The sequence below is a fragment of the Apodemus sylvaticus genome, chromosome 2 (assembly GCF_947179515.1).
Source record: "Apodemus sylvaticus chromosome 2, mApoSyl1.1, whole genome shotgun sequence".
NCBI lineage: Eukaryota > Metazoa > Chordata > Mammalia > Rodentia > Muridae > Apodemus > Apodemus sylvaticus.
The window spans coordinates 123,831,452-123,849,002 of NC_067473.1; the positions used below are offsets into that span (position 1 = coordinate 123,831,452).

The window sequence follows — 17,551 nt, forward strand, 5'->3', positions numbered from 1 at the left end:
CCTAATTCTAAATGTTCTAATGGTGGTGGGGAAGCTGGCCTTGGTGCGATGGAGGCTAAAGGAGAAACGGTAGTAAAAGAAGAGTACCTTGCAGGTTCAGGCAAATGGCTCCTCATCCTTTTGTGAAAGGTTCTGGGTCAAACAGAAACAGAACTTGGGGATGGGAAGTTGGCAATATGTTAGCTGAGTTTTGTTCCTGAACCCATGATAAAAAGTCCGCTCGGTGTGCTGGCTTGTAATTCTAGCACTGGGAAGACAGAGCTGCAGGATTCCTGAGTCTTCTTGTCAGTCAGTCTAGCCATGTTGACAAGCTCCAGGTTTACTGAGAGATCCCATGTCATAAGGAAAGCAATGGAGGAAAGCACCTATGTTAGCCTCTAGCTTTCTCATGCACTTGTACACAACTGCACATAACCCAAACATGTACATAAACAAAGAGAGAGACAGAGGCAGAGAAACAGGACTTGTGCTTTTACCTGGAAGCAAGCAATGTAAATAACAATAGCCCTTCTGAGGGCTCCTCCAGCCTGCCACTGGGGTCCCTCTGGTGAAGAACAGGTGGACGGAGAGATCAGAAAACCTGTCTCTGATCCCTCAAAGGCACCGGAGGATGCCTACTACACCCTACTCCCCATTGTGAATCTCAATGAATTCACAAACAGAATGAAAAGACAAAACATGTAGATATATCCAAGTAGTCAAAGTCTATATTCAATGGCCTCAAAACAGAGATGAGTCAGAAAGGGCAGACACTAGGCCAAGGGCTTTCCATCAACAAAATACTACACTGGGTGAAGAGGAAATAAGAGACCAGAAGTGCTCTCAGTCTCACCACTGGTGGTCACAACGGCTCTGGGCAAATTCCATAATCCTTTAACAATATGCTTACCAAAAACCTCCAGGTGATTACACCTGGGTTTGGTGTTTCCAGTCCCCCTTCCCTGACCACAATGTTATCTTCTCTACTTTCATGACCTTTCTCGTTCTTGCTTTTTTTCATTTTTATCTTCCATCCTATGAATACATACTATCTGCTAAACCCTGTCCTGGGACCTTCATTATTTCATGCTCAGTCTGAATACACCTTAGCAAATTCACGTTATTTTTGTTTGGCATTCTATAATATGATTCAGCTCATATGAAATAGATGGTTTCTAGTTTTCTCATCAGGATGTGGAAGAGCTACTCAATAAGTACTTGATGGCTCAATAAATAAATGCATACAAAGCTATACCTTCTCTTGTAAGTCCTTGGTGCCCAGCACATGAGACTCCTTCACACAATTTTAATACACTCTCTCAGACTCTGTTCTGAGAATGAGACCGACATCAAGAATCAGAAATGAACAAGGCTTACATCCCATCTGTGTGCAGAAGAACAAGAGGCAGAGTAGCCTGCCCTGCTGAGAACCCCAGAATCCAGCAAGTAAAAGGTGACACCCAGCTCTGTCTAGGGCTTCCAGAGGCCCTTCCCAGACTTGGGCAAGAAAAAGTTCCACCACGTGTTGAAAGGGCAGGATTATTGCTCCTTCAAATAAGCATCTAAGTCCACACCACACACTCTGATTTCCTCTTCCACCTACAACTAGAGTATTAAACTAGACTTTACTACTGAAGATTCTGGTTCAAATACTCTACTGCCCTACCAGAAAAGACCAGAAGGAATTGGCGCAAGAAAATGAAGTGCTGAAGGTACAAACTACACGTGTCAGAGAGTAGACATCTGCCTTCCATTCAGCTTAGCAGTGACACTCAAATTTACCTGAATATCCCAGTTGCCTGGACAATTATTAAGACTGTCAATATGACTCCACCCCATTTGCTTGGGAGACACGGATTGGTTTCTTTATTTTAAGGGAATCTGCATTCATATTCCTCAGAGGGAAGGTGACCAATCCCTGTTCAGGGCTGGAAGGAGAAATCACTGTAGCTAAGTGGACAGACATTAGTAGGCATCTTCTTTCCTCTCTGCCAAGAGCTATGGCTTCCCACCAGCATGCTCTGTTCCCTCCTTAGGTGAAGGCTACCTGTTGTCCAAGACCTACCTGTCAGTGCCACTAAGGGTGCTGGTGAATTGTGCCACATTACAAAGGTTTTTCCAAAATGTACTGAGGCTCCTGCATTCAAAGAGATACAGAAGCAACTGGGACAGAAAAGCCAAAGATTCAAAGTCCAACAGCAACCTTTGGCAGAGTCAATCAAAACTGCCAGGCTTTCTGGGGGTGTTGACACATATCCTAATCCCAGTGCTCTGCGGGTAGAGAGACAGGTGGATCTCTGTGAGTTCAAGGCCAGCCTGATCTACATTAGTGAATTTCAAGTAGCCAAGGCTATACAGAAGCCTCTGTCTTAAAACAAAGAACCCCAAACTACCAGGCTTCTGATTCATCACATAGGGTGAAGGAAGTATTCAGCAGATAGGTCCCTGGCAAATTAATAGCAGAAAGTGAACCAACCCTTGGTCTTGGTGATTTGAAAGGAAGGCTGCATCCTCTGACCCCAGGAACTCACCAACTAGAGCCTAAGTGAGCTTTTCTGGGCAGATGAGCCATTTTCCATTGATCATCCTTAATTTCCTACCGTTAATTTCTTTCTTTCTCTCTCTTTTTAAACAAGATCTGAAAATGTGTCCTCTAACCCAGAAAGATCAGAAGTCTATTAACTTGTGTCATGTAATTCATTAAAACAAAACCACACGAAAACTTGACCATTTTCTAGTATGGTGTTAAGGCATTCCCTCCCCTGCTTCCCTTGCCCACGTGTGGAGCTAAAATGGGTGGGAGAGGAGGCAAACCCTTGCAGGCTTTACTCTGGACTGTCAGTGAGGTCCTGGGCAGGCTACTTCATCCACTGATGAGAGCATCAGTTTCCTTACCAGATAGGAGGCAGAAGAGAGTGAGTCCTGCCTCGTTGAGTTTGTAGTAGAGATGGAGGGGGAAAGTAGGTCCTATGCTTTGTATTGTGACTATCCAGAAAAAGGCAAGGGTGTCCTAGTTACCTTTTAAAAAGCTATTCTGCAGTCATGTTAGGGAAAAGAGCATTATGGCATGGAAAAGAACATTAGCGCATGGATCACGTGTTCATGGTATTAAACACAAGTATCATGTCCATGTCTTTTTAACACATTAATAGACAAAAGGGGAAAATCATGTATTTTCCTTCTATGTGTAAAATAAGCTTATAACATATATAAACACATATAAAACATGTTAATAACATAGATTAAACATGTATAAACATGTTTATAGCATATTTAAACATATATAACACATGTTTAAAATATGTGCTTGCTCATATAGATTTGAGAAATTAAAATAAACCTGGCTTACCATAGTCAAAAAATAAGATGAGTCTTAACTATTAAAGTAGCTGACAGCTGGCAGGCTTGAGCGCATGAGACCATTGTTTCTCAGGATAGCTAACCAATGTCAATTTTTGGCTTATCTTTTTGCCTCTTTTGGTTTTAGACAACATCTCAATATATTGACCAGGTGGTCTTGGAAGTCACAAAGTAGCCCGGGCTAGCCTTGAACTCATGATCCTCCAGATCATGCGCCATATGGCTTCTTCTGTCCTTCCGAGAGACTAACTAAAGTGATTTCAGCTGTACCCCACCTTCCTCTCATGACAAGACCACAGCGATGGCTCCAGTGAGTCCGGAGACCTATACTGCCATTGACTGCTTTCAGGTCATCAGCAGCTGTTCTTATCTTTCAGGATTTACTTTAGAAATAATTCCTGCAGTGGGGATGCAGCGGGCAGACAGCATCACTCTGAGCAATCCTGCCACAGACAGAAGATGAAGCTGACAGCTCCTTGGGGAGCATTTAAAGCCTCTCCGAGGCAGTCTTGGTCTTGTATGGAGCTGCCAGAACCCTTGGGACAGCTGCCCACTTGGTTGAGGCAGCTTTTATGAAGCAAGAAATGGTTCCACAAGCAAGAAGTCAGTAGACTTTTAAAAACCACTGTAAGAAACACCCTAATACACAAACAACCAACAGTAAGGCTGCGGCCCAGTGGTCGGCTGTAGACAGGTGAAAACCAGCCAGGCCTAGGACTCTAAGAAATGCTGCCACACCACAGACTGAAGCCCACAGACAAGCACCCATTTCTTCAGGGCTCAGGAAAACACATTCCTAATGATGGACCCACCTATCAGCCCCCAAATCCATGACAATCTGCCCAGAACGGAGTGACGTCCAGCCCTGGACCTAGAGTGTAAGGATGGGACTTGAACCTGCTAAGAAGCTTGCAGATCCGTTCTTGGATTTCCTAAAACCACAGGATATTAGTCAAATAAATCGATAAATACATAGCAGGTGTTGTGAGTTCCAGTATAAGATAAAAAACAAACAAAGGAAAACCCTACACAGCATGATAAGATACAAATGTGGTGCAAAACCAAAAGTGAAACCAAATGAATAGAAGAGATGAAGAAAACACCTGATTGCTCACTGGAGTCACAGGTTCTGACTCCAGGTTGTTCTTAAGCATCAACAACTTCAACAGAATTGGTGGCTGTTCCCACAGATGGACTGGAATCATTGCTTTCTGAGTTCAAATCCTGACTGTGAATTCATAGCTGTGCAACCTTGAATAAGTCACTAAACCTCTCTGTAGTTTCCATCTATACAAGGGGCTATACCTACCTTACTGGGGGATTGGCTAAGCCATAATGTACAGGGTGGTGTCCTGCAAACGTCAGAAAGGACACCTGCCTCCTTGCAACAAGGCAGTGAATGATGTCAAGTGTATTTAACCAACAAGCAAATACCTGAGGTGTCACAGGCATGTTTTCCTGTGGAGGGTTCCCTCTGAGGGGTGCTGCGCCTATAAATAATGTGCGGTTTGTTTTGTTCCTCTTCGTCCTCTTGCTCATCCGTGGACAGCAGTGGTTCAATAAAATAATCTCCATCATGAGACCGGAACGTGCCCATCTGTGAAGAGAGAAGAGAGGTTGATTTACCACAACTCAGAAGGAACAAAAACAACCCAAAGAGTGAAGTAACTCCAGAGAGGAGCCAGGCAGTTTGTTGGCTCCTCTCTCCAGGGGCTGTGGAAACTCTTCTGAGGTAGCCTGGGGCAGTCCTGGCTCCACTCCTCTCTCTGCTGTGGTGGGAGCTAATTCTCAACCTGATCTCACCTGCTTTCCATAGCTAGCTTTTCCTTGGTGCTTAAGTTTCAAATCCCTTAATGCTGCGGGCAGCTAAAAGAGATCCTGTGGAGAGTTCAGGCTGCCTGGAAAGTCAGACACCAGTGTAGCGCTGAGGGACAAGCCAAAACCTTCTCTAAAGGTAGTGAGGCTTGTAATCTTGACACATGGACTCTTCCTGTTCCCTTAAGGCAGAGTGCAAGCCTGAAAACCAGTGAAGTCACAGGCCACCACTTGTACGCCCAGCACCACACCTCCTGGAGCAGCTTCCTTAGTGGTCAGTTGGAGGTGAGGTTCTGAAAGGGCAGCTGAGAAGGTTAAATGGGATAATACCAGTCATTCATTCGTTTAGGCAAGTTCGAGAACTTTCTCAGGCTCTGAACTGACCAGTGGGTTTTGTTGTGGCTCATTCATTGGTCTTAGGCATTTGCTCTTACCAAGCACTATAAATGAACACCATGCAAAAGGCCATTCTCCTGGTCCCTCCCCTCTTTGTATATCTATAAGGTTTGCAAATGTTTCACAATGCCTCAAGTTATGTTGTATGAACATCGAATGTGCCAAGTGTCAGAGGAAACACAAAACTGTTGTCTCTTCACACACTGAAAATAACCAGAAGCCTTCTCTCATTTCCTGGACACAAGAAACAAGATCACCCCTGAACACTAGTGTGGGTACCTGCACCAGTATCCTCCAGAACCCATTAGAGGGTCACACGGGCCTGTGCCTCCTATCTGCTGAACTGCACCAAAATCTCTGGGGCCAGCTGAAGAATCAGAATTTTAATGCACTTTCCTCCCAGGGGTCTACTCCAAGAAAATGCACACAAAATGCCAAGCTTTCCCGAAGCAAGGAGGATCAAAGCAGCCTGGGAGGAAAACTTTTTTTTTTTCTGATGAGATGCCGAGTGAGACGCTATATTTCCAGATTCAGAATTCCTAGGCGTGATGTCTAGAACCTGACTCAGAACATGACTCATGATCGTGAACTCAAGAATATAGACTCAGGCAGAAGTCAGTTTTAATATAGTCTGTGACAGATTGCTGGGTCACCAGAGAAGCAGCAGGTTAGCACGTTCCCGCTCACCAAGGCACCTCTGTCAGCAGTCAGTATGCAACTGTGGCATCTCATAGGCACAGGGCTTATGCGAGGCCTGTGGGAGGCAGTAAAAGGAGCCTGGGTGACACAGCCATGAAATGATTTGCCTTTCAGTGGTACAGAGCAGGTTGGTGGCAGTGCTGACACCTGGACCCAGAATCTTGATTTTACTTCAGTGAATGGAAAAACAAATCCAGTCATTCTCTTAAAGAGTCTAATTCCAACTTGGTCACCTCTCATCGTGAGGCCTGGGACAGGATGGTAGAGCTAAAGGCTCAGATATTCTCACAAGCAAAACAGGTAGCTTTGAGGAGTGGGCCATTGTACCACAGAGCGTCAAGCAAAACTCAATAAATGGTAACAAGATGGAGACAGGTCAGTTTTGTTGTTGGTTCAGAAATAATCACTGGGACCCAACTTGTTTCGTGTTGACTTAGGTGACCATGTTTTTAAATACATGTATTACATACACATATATACTATGTATCGTCTAATATAGTACAGGAGAGGGAGAGATAGATTCTGGTGCATATGTATATATATGTGCATATGTATATATATACATATGTATATGTGCATATATATATATATATCACAGGAAATTAGCAGAGAATTTGGAGAAAGTATAAAGCCAATCACTTGAGACAGAATTTCAGAAGAGAGAACTAAGATGAAATTGGACACTAGGCTATGTGTGAGAGGATGTATCGTCGGGATCTTATTATCAGCTGTGGAGTTTGATATTGTTCACTAGGATATAAGGATGTGTGTAGGCTACGTGAACGAAGGGTGGCAATGAGATTTTGAAGCCCACTTATTGACCTGTGACTGGTGTGTGGCAGGAGCTGAGAAAGAGAAATCAGCGGGGAGAGAAGCAGGGAGATGGAAGAATTTCTCACACAGTGGTCCTCAAGACAGGAAGGGAAAAAAACCCAAAACAAAACTGAGGTCCAGGCATTCCCTCAGCGCTGTATGAGAAGGAATTCAGAAACACTGCAAACAGGAGTGGTGGGCTACAGCGGTGTGGGTGTGGGGTGTACAGTGTCGATCACACCGGTGAGGGCAGATTTCCTGGAGCCCTTCCTAGGCAAAGTGAGGAACATTCTTATGCAGGGACAGCTACAGAAATGATAAAGAGGACTCTTGAGAGAAAATAATTCTACGAGACAAAGCAGGCAGGAAGTTCTGAGCTAGATTAGTGACTAAAGACATAAAAACCTGGATCGCTTTAAACTGTGTGTGTGTGTGTGTGTGTGTGTGTGTGTGTGTAGGCCCCCTCCCCCCAGACATGCTGCAAGTTACATGTCATGTTAATGGGGATAGTATACCCCATACAGACTTTTCAGGAGCCCCGGTTCTCAGTTCTCAAGGAGACCACGTGCACTGTGTTACCATGTAAAACCACCAATGGAAATTAAAGACCTACGCAGAAAAATATTTATACAACTGCTTGGGCTACTCGGATTCCACCGGTGTGTGGGCGGGGAAAGAGGAGGAGTAAAGACTGTTTACCAAGGAAACACACAGGCAGCCCTGTCTAAGACACCAGGAATTGGGGGTCCCTAGCTTTAAGTCGTGGCATGCGCTGATTGTTTGGGATCGGCCTCAAGACTTCAGCCTTGGCCTACCTAGGCGATAACCTCTCAGACTGGAGCCATTCTCAGTGTCCAGGCCCAGGTTTGAGGCTGTGATGACTCAACTCCGCGTCCCCTCCCCTTGCTAAACTGCGGTCTCCGCCTACCCCCAATCAATCTCAAGGAAGTACTTTGGGCGGCAGGATTCCCAGCACTTAGCTGGTGGGTAAAGGGGCTCATGCCCTTCCCCACATCCCACCTTCCCTCCTCCCAGTCTTCGGGAGTGTGGAGCTTCTGCCGGGATCCGGTAGTCGAAGAAGGATATAACCTCCAGACCTGGTATTTAAGACGCAAGAACCAGCCAGCAAATGTGGCAGCCGAGCACGCGAGTGAGTATTCAAGCCCCCATTTAGAAAGACGAGAAGGAGGGTGTGTGTGTCAAGGGGAGAGAGTAAATGCGCCAAGGGCACAGACTTTTAATAGCCAATTGTGCGTAATGCGCGGTGCAGTGAGCTGGGAGAGCCAGCCGCGGGAAAGTTTCTGCGTCATACGCGCGTGGTAGGAACGCACGTCGCTTGGGAAAGTGAAGGACCACCCTAGTTGGGTCCAGAATTGTACAAGACTCTCAAATGTCGTAGGAATTGGGGACTGATACCTTGTTAGTCCCAATGGAGGGTAATGGAGGGGTCAGAAGGAAGAGGTGGCAGTACCAACTTGGATCTTGTATTAAATGCCTAGTTGACAGCGCCGGTGGTGTCCGAACACCCCAACCTTCCTAGAGAAACGTGCGCTATACATTTCCATTCCTACATTTTGAAACAGCCACAGGTTCTAGAATAGGGCTCTTCTTAAGCTACCTCTCCAGGCTCTCTCCCACTACTCTAGCGCCTCCAGTCACCACGCCAGCAGGGTGCAGAGTCGGACTGCAGTGCACCACCCCTCCCCCCCTTCCAACCCTAAACACCGCCTTAGAGACAGGCTCCGCCCTCACTCTCGGCTCTCAGAGTATTTGGCCCACCCTTCCTTTCCCGGGACAGGATCAGCTTCCCTGTCAATCTGGTTCAGTTTCAAAATTCCTTGCACGTGATAAAAGAGAGGAAAGAACGCGGGGACACTAGGCTGTGTAGCCGCGTCTACAACTTGACATATCCCAGCACTCCGGTAGGGGTGTCCAGGGATTGTCAGTTTACATCCCTAACTCAGGACGCGCCAATGAGGAGTTGAGTCCGCCCTGCGCTCAGCTGTACGGCCCCAGAGCGGCCAAGTTTGCTACAAGAAACCACAACCCCAGCAACTTTCTCTGAGTTTGTAAACCGACATGCAAGCTACTCTGCAGAGTTGGGCTGCGTACAGCAAACCCAATCCATCCAATCTAAGACAGCTCCAAATGATACACGACCCTCGGGGACAGACGTGTATACTCCTCTCGAGTGTAGGAGCACGCACTACGCTGGTAGACCCCCAGTTCCAGGGACCTAAACCAGTGTTGAGATTTAACGCCAGAGCATAGACTCGGTAGGTTCAGACTAGGGTGCAATTAAGTCTTAAAAAAGCAGACGAGGAGGCGGGGAGGAGGGAAGGGGCACGCGCCCACTTACCATTCCGGAGCACAGACTGATGACCGCAGTGTGCTCGGACTTGGTATTGACATGGCCTTTGTAGAAACAGTGCCTAAGTTCCATTTCCTCCTCGGAATACAGCTTGGTCTGGTTCACCCCTGGCTCTCCAAGGAGGGTGACAGTGAACAGTGGAGCGATAAATCCGGTATGGGCGGTGAGATTAAATAGAAACTGCTGGCCGAAGGCTGAGAGGCGGTAATGCTCCTGGGAAGAGGTAGAGGAAGACGACGAGGAGGAGGCGAAGGCAGGCCAGGGGTCAGAGGCAGAGTTAATGCTTCGTCGCCTTCTTTTGAAGTGCACGTTCGTGGGAAAGGGTTCCCCGAGGGGGTTCACTCGGATGGGAGACGCGATCTCATATTCGCTCAGACTCTCTAATAATTTCACTGCAGGGAGAAACAGAGGCAAATGAGCTAATCATTCATTCCCCCCGAAAGTTTTAATTTAAAAAGAAGATGGGGGGCTTTGTCCTAATTTATTTTGCAGCCACTTTTCTTTCACGCTCTACCACTGGATAAATATTTGTTGCGTGCCTACTGTAATAGTAACAGCCAGAACTAGGTGAGGGGGCTGAGACTACAGCATTAGAAGTCAGACAATGAACAAATCTAAAAACAGAAAATAATTACAGATTCTGATAAAAATTCTGAATAATACAAAATGTGCTCTCTCTGGCGATCCAAGTTATTAAATAGAATTGGTTTTGGATAGCGGATAAGGAGGGTAAAAAAATCAGGTAAAAAGGGGCTGGGGGTGGCCTTAAAATTCTTGCAGTGCTTCCCTCCCTAATAGTTAGTTGGCTAAGGATGACCCAGAGAAGGGAGAGGCTCCAAAAGCAGAGGTAATTCTTTCTAGGAAAAGGAGAGAGAGGCCTCTGCTGCGGGGTGCCCGCCCCAGAGTGTGTTCAAGGAGGTGGCGATGGAGTGTGTGGGGGCGTGAGGGGGGAGCTTGAGGGTCCAGAGCCACGTTACCTTGCCTCGGGTGCAGCCTGTCCTTGCGCACGGCCGCCGCGGAGTCAGGGCTCCTCATCTCAACCAGGTCCGGCACCAGGAGCGTTAGCAGTGTGGCCCAGGATACTAACTGCATGGTGCTCCTCACCCCTCCCCCCGCTTCTCCCACCCCCTCCCTCCTGCCGGCTTTGGTGGCTGGCGGCGACGCGAGGCAGCAGCCGTGGAGAGCGCGCGGAACCCCGGCGCCCTGCCGCCAACTTTTTGACTTCAGGAGTCGCTGAGATCCTGCAGAGAGGGTCCCGTCTGCGCTCCGCTGAGCAACGCTGCCGCCTGCCGTGAGCTGTGGCGCTCGGGCCGCAGGAGGAGGAGAAGGAGGCGGAGGACTAGGGCTCGGCGGCTCGGCCGCATAATGTCCAGCCTGCGGGCAGGAGAAGGCGCGGAACGTGCGCTCCGAGGCGCGCCGGGCGCCCTTTGCTGGCTGAGTTAGCCGAGCCGCTTCTTGAATGGGGGGCCAGGGGGCGGGGGCCCCCGCGGCCGCTCAAATACCCTAGGTGCACGCCTCCAGGAGGAGGAGAGGGGAGGAGAATACGGGGCAGGCGGCCCGCCTCCTAGCAGTTCCCGTTCCTTCCTCGGCCGCGGGTGCCAGGACTCACCGCTTTAGGCCCCTCCAGCTGCCGGAGGCGGAGGCCAGAGGCGCCGGCAGCGCCGGAGCAATCGGTGGCTGTCCGCGTCACCTCCCTGAGGTGGGGTTTTCAGAGACTCCCCGCGAAGGAGGGAGAGCAGAGAAAGTTCTCTCTCTGCGGTGGCGCTCAGCCACCCACCCTGTCTCTCCTTTCCTACTTTGGTTTCCCGTTGGCAATCTCTCCCTCCCAGCCAGGTCTTGGTGAAGGTCTCTTTGGGCTCCTGTCCCTCTTCTCAGATGCTCTCTTCCTTCACCGCTTTCCCCGTTTCTGCCTGTCCCCTTCATTCTTTCCATTACCACAGCTGGCATTCCTTACAAGAGAAAGTAGCCTTACACCATCTCGATCCTACACTTGATCACTATGAACCAGATTTGTCACCTGAGCTCCACTCTCTATTCAATAACCCCAAGTCAAGAGTTTTAAAGTCAGGGATTTATCTCAGTCCCCGGCAGTTCCCTGAAAGTTACGCAACTATTTAAACCCAGGTCTTCCTGTGACTTCTGTCCCTATGGCTAGAACGTCTACAGGTTTGTGTAGGTTCCTTTTCCCCAAAAACTTAAGACGACGCTTACAATGCAGTTAGAGGGAGTGGGGACTTGGAAGCCCCCAACTCTGCCCGACATTTGAGGGCAAGGGAGTAGGGAAGGATTGTGAAGCTGTAGGTCCCGGGTAGGCACTCCAGGGACCTCTCAGTCACTTCCGTTTGCTTTCAGCGGTAGAGAGGATGCGAACAGGGAAGTGGCTCCAAGCAGATACTTCAAGTTATCTGTCATCTCCCTCCGGTTGAAGATGAATATTTGGAAGTCAGAACTCTAGAAAAGAAGAAAGGAATGGAGGGAGAAGGGGCGGAAGTAAAGAGGATACATTGTTAAATCCTGGATAGTTCAAAAGCACCTTCCCCTTAGCTCTCGGGAAGAGAGGATGGCTCATTCAAAGGGGAAGGAACGGACATTTTCAGTAACTGATATGACTAATAAATGTATAATTGCCCAAATTTCCTAGAACTGGAGTTCCCTGATGCTTGGTCTGCCACTCAGAACTGAGAATATCAAAGTGCCAGTAGTAGCCAGCAAACAGTGTGCTGGGAGTGCCACCCATCCTGGGGACAATGACGTTCTGATGATAGCGGAAAATGACTTGGCAGGGCTGCCATTTCCTAAAGATGTTGCTAATCCGATTGGTTAGGCGGCTCTGCCACTGTGAGAGGGCCAGGCATCCGGTATCCCGGTGTGGTGTGCGCTTGAAATCTTGCTACTGAGGAGGCTGAAACAGGAGATTAGAGAAATCTAGACCAGCCTAAACTACACAGGAGACCCAGTCTCGAGGTAAAAATAAAATAGTAAACAAAACCTTGAAGATTTCAACCTTGAATCTTCCAAATCACTCATAAAAGTGAGTTTCTTCTAGCATACCATCTTCCTTTTCATTAGGTGCTAAGGATCCCTCCTAATTATTGTGCCTGGAAGTTGCTGGAGGTTGAGCATGGGAATCAGTCACAGGAACTGACTGCAGTGGAAACGTCTACCACAGTTGCTCACAAGCCTAGCCCTTCTAAAAGCATCCTCTACCAGGCCAATTCCTCAATCTTAATCCAAACACCTCTTGATCAAGAGATGCTAACTGCACAGACATTACCACACCAGGGACTGAAGAGACAACATGGGTTGGATGTGTACAACTGCTTGTAACTTGTTTCAGGAGATACCACAGGCTCTTCTAGCCAATCCCCCAAACCTCTGCATGCATATACAGATATATGTAATTAAAAGTTAAAATGTTTTAAGAGTTACTACAAGAAGGGACACATTTTCTCCTGTGTTTTTTACTTTATGTCTAAAACATTAAGATCGGATTCTGTTTGCCGCTGATGGGGGTGGGGGTGGGGGAGGGGGGAGGACCAAAGCACATGCTGTGACCTCCTGAGGTGCTGAGGATCATAGGCTGATGGATATTGCACCATCATGAAAGTGCTTATCTGTGCATCAATGTTTCAGCCAGCCTCAGAATGCACACCTATAAGGAGATCTTATAAGAGAGAAACTTGTTTCAAATCATGAGAAAAGCAGATAAATTAGCTTGCTGTTTCAGGTGTTAATCTTAAATAATAATTCTTTCATTGCAAATCTGCCATGTACCAGACCTTGAGCTAATACACAACATCTAACTCCATTTTTCTAATAGCCTTACACGGCAGGTGGTGTTAACTGTTTTGCAGACTGAAATGCCAAGCTTAAAGAAGATGAAGTACTTTGACAAAAATACTTGGCTAGTAAGTGATCTGATTCGAATTGTTTGGGAAGTTTAGTCTAACTTCGTGACTGTATGTAAGCTGATGTGATGGTGTTTGGGCCTCATATCCTACCTAGTACTAGGGAGGCAGAAACAGGCAGATGTCTGAATTTGAGAGCACCTTGGTCTGTACAGTGAGTTCTAGGCCAGTTAGAGCTGTCTATACAGTGAGACCCTACCTCAAAAATCAGACGATAAACCCATAATTATTATATAACAAGTAAATAATTAATTAGAAATGTAGCTAGGCTTGGAGAAAGTGACCAGTGTTGTCCAGAATATTGTTCTTTAATATCCTATTCCTCCCTATCTCCTCCCTTCCCCCCATCTTCTTTCCCCTCTCCTCTCTTCTCTCCAGTTCTGGAGATTAAATCACTAAACTCAAACCTAGTACATTCTTTGTCACGCTATACCACTGGCTTAAATACCTGGTCCAGAAAGGGCTCAGCTGAGCTGCTCAGGCTCATCTTGAACTCCCGCTGTAGCCCAGGCAGGTCTCAGGATTTGAACTTGCCATCGTCTTGTGTCTCCTTCAAGAGCAGCTGAAGTTAGAGGCCTGAGCTGCCACTTTGGTTCTAACTTCTCTCTAATGCTGAGTGACAATCATCATCTGATATTTTCATAGCTTCTCCGTATTTTCATAGCTTCTCCATAGAATGTAGCCCAGTCCTGCACATAACGTTGCTCAAAAGTACTGAACAAACGAATAATTCAACACACCCTTCACCTTCAACATGCACATGTACACACTGGGGAAAGAGTGCCGGAGGTTGATTATATGAAGTGGTATTAAAATTGCCCAAGTGTGAGAGAGAAATACAGATTTTAAGCACCCCACCCCACTACCCAATGTACACGAAAGTGTTCTCTGAAAGATCCAGTGCTTTCTGAAGTCATTTTGAGTTCACAGAGAGATTTGTTGTTAGCCAGTTTTTCTCGCTGAGTTTTTACTGGAATTGAATGTTACTGTGGGTTAAAGTGGAGGCCTTCTTTGGCCGATTCCACATGAAAATTGGGTCCCCAAGGAGTGTTGCTGGCAGTGGATAGCCAGAAGATGGAAATAAGGGAGATCATACCATAAATTATTCCATGTGCTGAAACAAATTCTAGTGAAGGAACAGGAAAGAGAGAGGAAGCAAAGATCTTGCTGAAAGAGAATGCTCACACCCAAAAGATACAAAGGAACCAGGAACCAGAAAGACGAGTCTACCGAAGGGCCAGCAGCAGGAAATGTGAAAAAGATAAACCCCAGGAATTGCGCTGCACTGGGTTGTGGTGAATGAGGTCCCCAATGAGGAATGGATGCTGGCTGAAATATGCAATTCCATGTATCACCTGCTGGGAGTCAGAATTTTATTTTAAAATAAAATTCCCCTATTTTTATTTTTATGCGTATGTGTAGGTATGTCTGTGTACCAACTGTATGCAATACTTGTGGTGGCCAGAAGAGGGCATTAGATCCTCGTGACTGGAGTTACAGAGGATGCCAGCTGCCATGTTGGTGCTATGACTGGAACCTGGGTCCTCCCCAAGAGCAGCTGGTCCTCTTAGGCAGTGAGCCCATCTCTCTAGCCCTGGGCACCACTTAACTGCAGGATGGAAATGGAAAGAAACTATATCATCTTTGCTTGCCATGTGATTAAATGACCTTCTGGTGTCACAGCTACCGACTTCAAGAAAACTGCCATGCTAAGAATGTACCTTCCTGTATAATGAACAGTAACAACATTAGATTCTGGGTAGCCTGGAACTCACTCTGGAGGTCAGGCTGGCCTGGTAGCTCAAGTTCACTCTACATCTTCCTTTGTGCTTTTTATTTGGACCTTAGAGCATCCTGACTATTGAGTTTTCATTATGTTCATCTTATAAAGAGGATCAGACAGCAAGGGAAGCGCACTGCGCATCACCGAGTACAGAGCAGGCGCGTGCACTGAATTCAGCTCAGCTCCAAAGCCTGCGATTTCCATGATTCGGCGCAGCCTAGTGACATGCAGACCCCTGTCTGATGGTTCACCGTCTTTTAACCTTTATATCTGACGTGATAAGCACGATGTGTAAGAACATTCTTTTTTTTTTATTCGATATATTTTTTATTTACATTTCAAATGATTTCCCCTTTTCTAGCCCCCACTCCCCGAAAGCCCCATAAGCCCCTTTCTCTCCCCCTGTCTTCCCACCCACCCCTTCCCACTTCCCCATTCTGGTTTTGCCCTATACTTCTTCACTGAGTCTAAAATTTATTATATGTGAGTACACTGTAACTGTCTTCAGATACCCCAGAAGGGGGCATCAGATCCCATTACGGGTGGTTGTGAGCCACCAAGTGTTTGCTGGGATTTGAACTCAGGACCTTTGGAAGAGCCGTCAGTGCTCTTAACCACTGAGCCATCTCTCTAGCCCTAAGAACATTCTTTTTTATTCTGAGGCCGAATTTAAAGTTTTGAAAAGCTTCTCCTGAGACTGCCCCCAAATTTCTTGGTCTGGTTTGTGAGTTGGCTCCTTAAAACACTCATCAGTTCTATAGCACAGCTTCCACCTTTCACCTGTTTAATCCCATCACCTGGTGCTCCTTGTTTGCTAGTCATTCTAACCTCGGGTCCATAATCCCTTAGATGGTCCTACAGTGGTTTCCTTTACTGTGCACAGGTGCACATGGTCTTCCTCTGCCTCCTCTGCTGTCTTGGGGAATGAGCCCACCAGGCCCCAGGTTTAACCACAAATGGCATTCAGCAATGCTAGACTTTAAGATTAGATCCAAACCATGCTAGAGCTAGATTAGATGACAATGGGATTTGTGCCCATCTGAGTTCTCTTATTTCCTAAAAGTGTGCATTGGATAGAGACGTTACTGGAAATGTATTCTCCTAGAAGCTGGCAATTGTCAGAGTATTTATAGCTGTACATGTGCATGGCCCGAGTCCAGAACTTCTCCTGGCCCAGTTGAGATATAAGTGGTTGTTGTTGCGGGAACCAACATAAACGTCAAATGTATCTTCTCCAATGTATTGTCATGGTACAAAGGTTCTTCTGTATTTGTTAAATGTGTTAACCATTGCCACCAATTTGGTTCTTGTTTTAAAGGGAACTGTTTCACTTAATTTACAAAAATCACTCAGTTATAAATATGTACTCATACAGATTTTATATCATTTTATACAAATGAGTAAATTTCCGTTGTGTATGATGTCACCATTCTGGGGAAAGCAAGTACTGATTTAATAAAAATCATAAGAATTTCAACATTTATTTATTTATTTGTTTATTTGGAAATGGAAACGTTCAGGGCTCTTCTCCGCTGCTGGCTGCTTCTAGGACATGATTCAGCACTCCTTGTCTGTTCAGCACAGCACACAAGAGTTAGCCCTCTTCTGTGGACACTTCAAATAGCTTTACCTAACCAAAAGGTGGAGGCACAATGGTCACCAGACTCAGAGGGGGTCAAGAAATGATTTCACTGAACTGGCTCCAAGCCAAGGACTCTACACTTTGCAATCAGTAGTGACCCTGGAACTGACCTGCTGTTTAGGAGGGGCCGGTCTTGAATTCTGACCAAGAGGGAGCTAGAGGCTAAGAACATCTTTGTCGGGTAATCTCATGACCATCAGGATCATCATTTAGGAGCCTTCTTCACTTCCTATCTGTGCACTTATGTGTCACTGATTTGAATATTTCTCATACATACTCTTGCTGTTGGTTCGATTATCCTGTGGCATTTTGTGTGTGTGTGTGTGTCTGTGTGTGTCTGTGTCTGTCTGTCTGTCTATGTATATACACATGTGAATACAGGTGTGTGTGTGTGTGTTTGTGTGTGTGTGTGTGTGTGTGTGTTTGTTGTTTTGTAAAATAAAAGCCACTTATTGACCTGAATTTATGGATTTGGCTAGACTGTCTGGCCCATGAGCCCCAGGGATTTACCTGTCTCCACCTCCCCAGTACCAGGGTTGTACAATCACTGCCATGCTCAATTTTTAACATGGACTTTAGGGATTGAACTCAGGTCCTTGTGCTTGTGATGCAAGTAAAGTAATTTACTTACCTAGCTATTCCTTCATTTGAATTTTTAAAAAAGAACAAGAGATTTTTTTAAAATATCTTTTTATATTTAGCTTAAATAAGCAATGCATATAAATAGCATTTCTTTCTCTCTCAGGCATTTTATTCTTTATTTTATTTTTTAACCAGAACACTTT

General features: G+C 46.3%; 1 protein-coding gene and 1 long non-coding RNA gene across 10 annotated transcripts in view; one reads left to right on the forward strand and one right to left on the reverse strand.

Moving 5' to 3' along the window:
• Positions 1-11,019, reverse strand: part of Adamts9 (ADAM metallopeptidase with thrombospondin type 1 motif 9) — a 171,390-nt gene extending 160,371 nt beyond the window's left edge. For all 3 annotated transcript variants that reach the window (XM_052174356.1, XM_052174353.1, XM_052174352.1), the window contains exons 1-3: positions 10,411-11,019; positions 9,422-9,825; positions 4,774-4,936 (exon numbers count right to left, since the gene is read on the reverse strand). In XM_052174356.1, coding sequence (XP_052030316.1) covers positions 4,774-4,936; positions 9,422-9,825; positions 10,411-10,525 — 682 coding nt within the window. In that variant the 5' untranslated portion in view covers positions 10,526-11,019. The remainder of the gene's footprint in view (positions 1-4,773; positions 4,937-9,421; positions 9,826-10,410) is intronic.
• LOC127678969 (uncharacterized) overlaps positions 7,772-17,551 on the forward strand; it is a 345,799-nt gene continuing 336,019 nt past the window's right edge. For all 7 annotated transcript variants that reach the window (XR_007976658.1, XR_007976661.1, XR_007976656.1 and 4 more), the window contains exon 1: positions 7,772-8,212. This is a non-coding gene — a long non-coding RNA (uncharacterized LOC127678969). The remainder of the gene's footprint in view (positions 8,213-17,551) is intronic.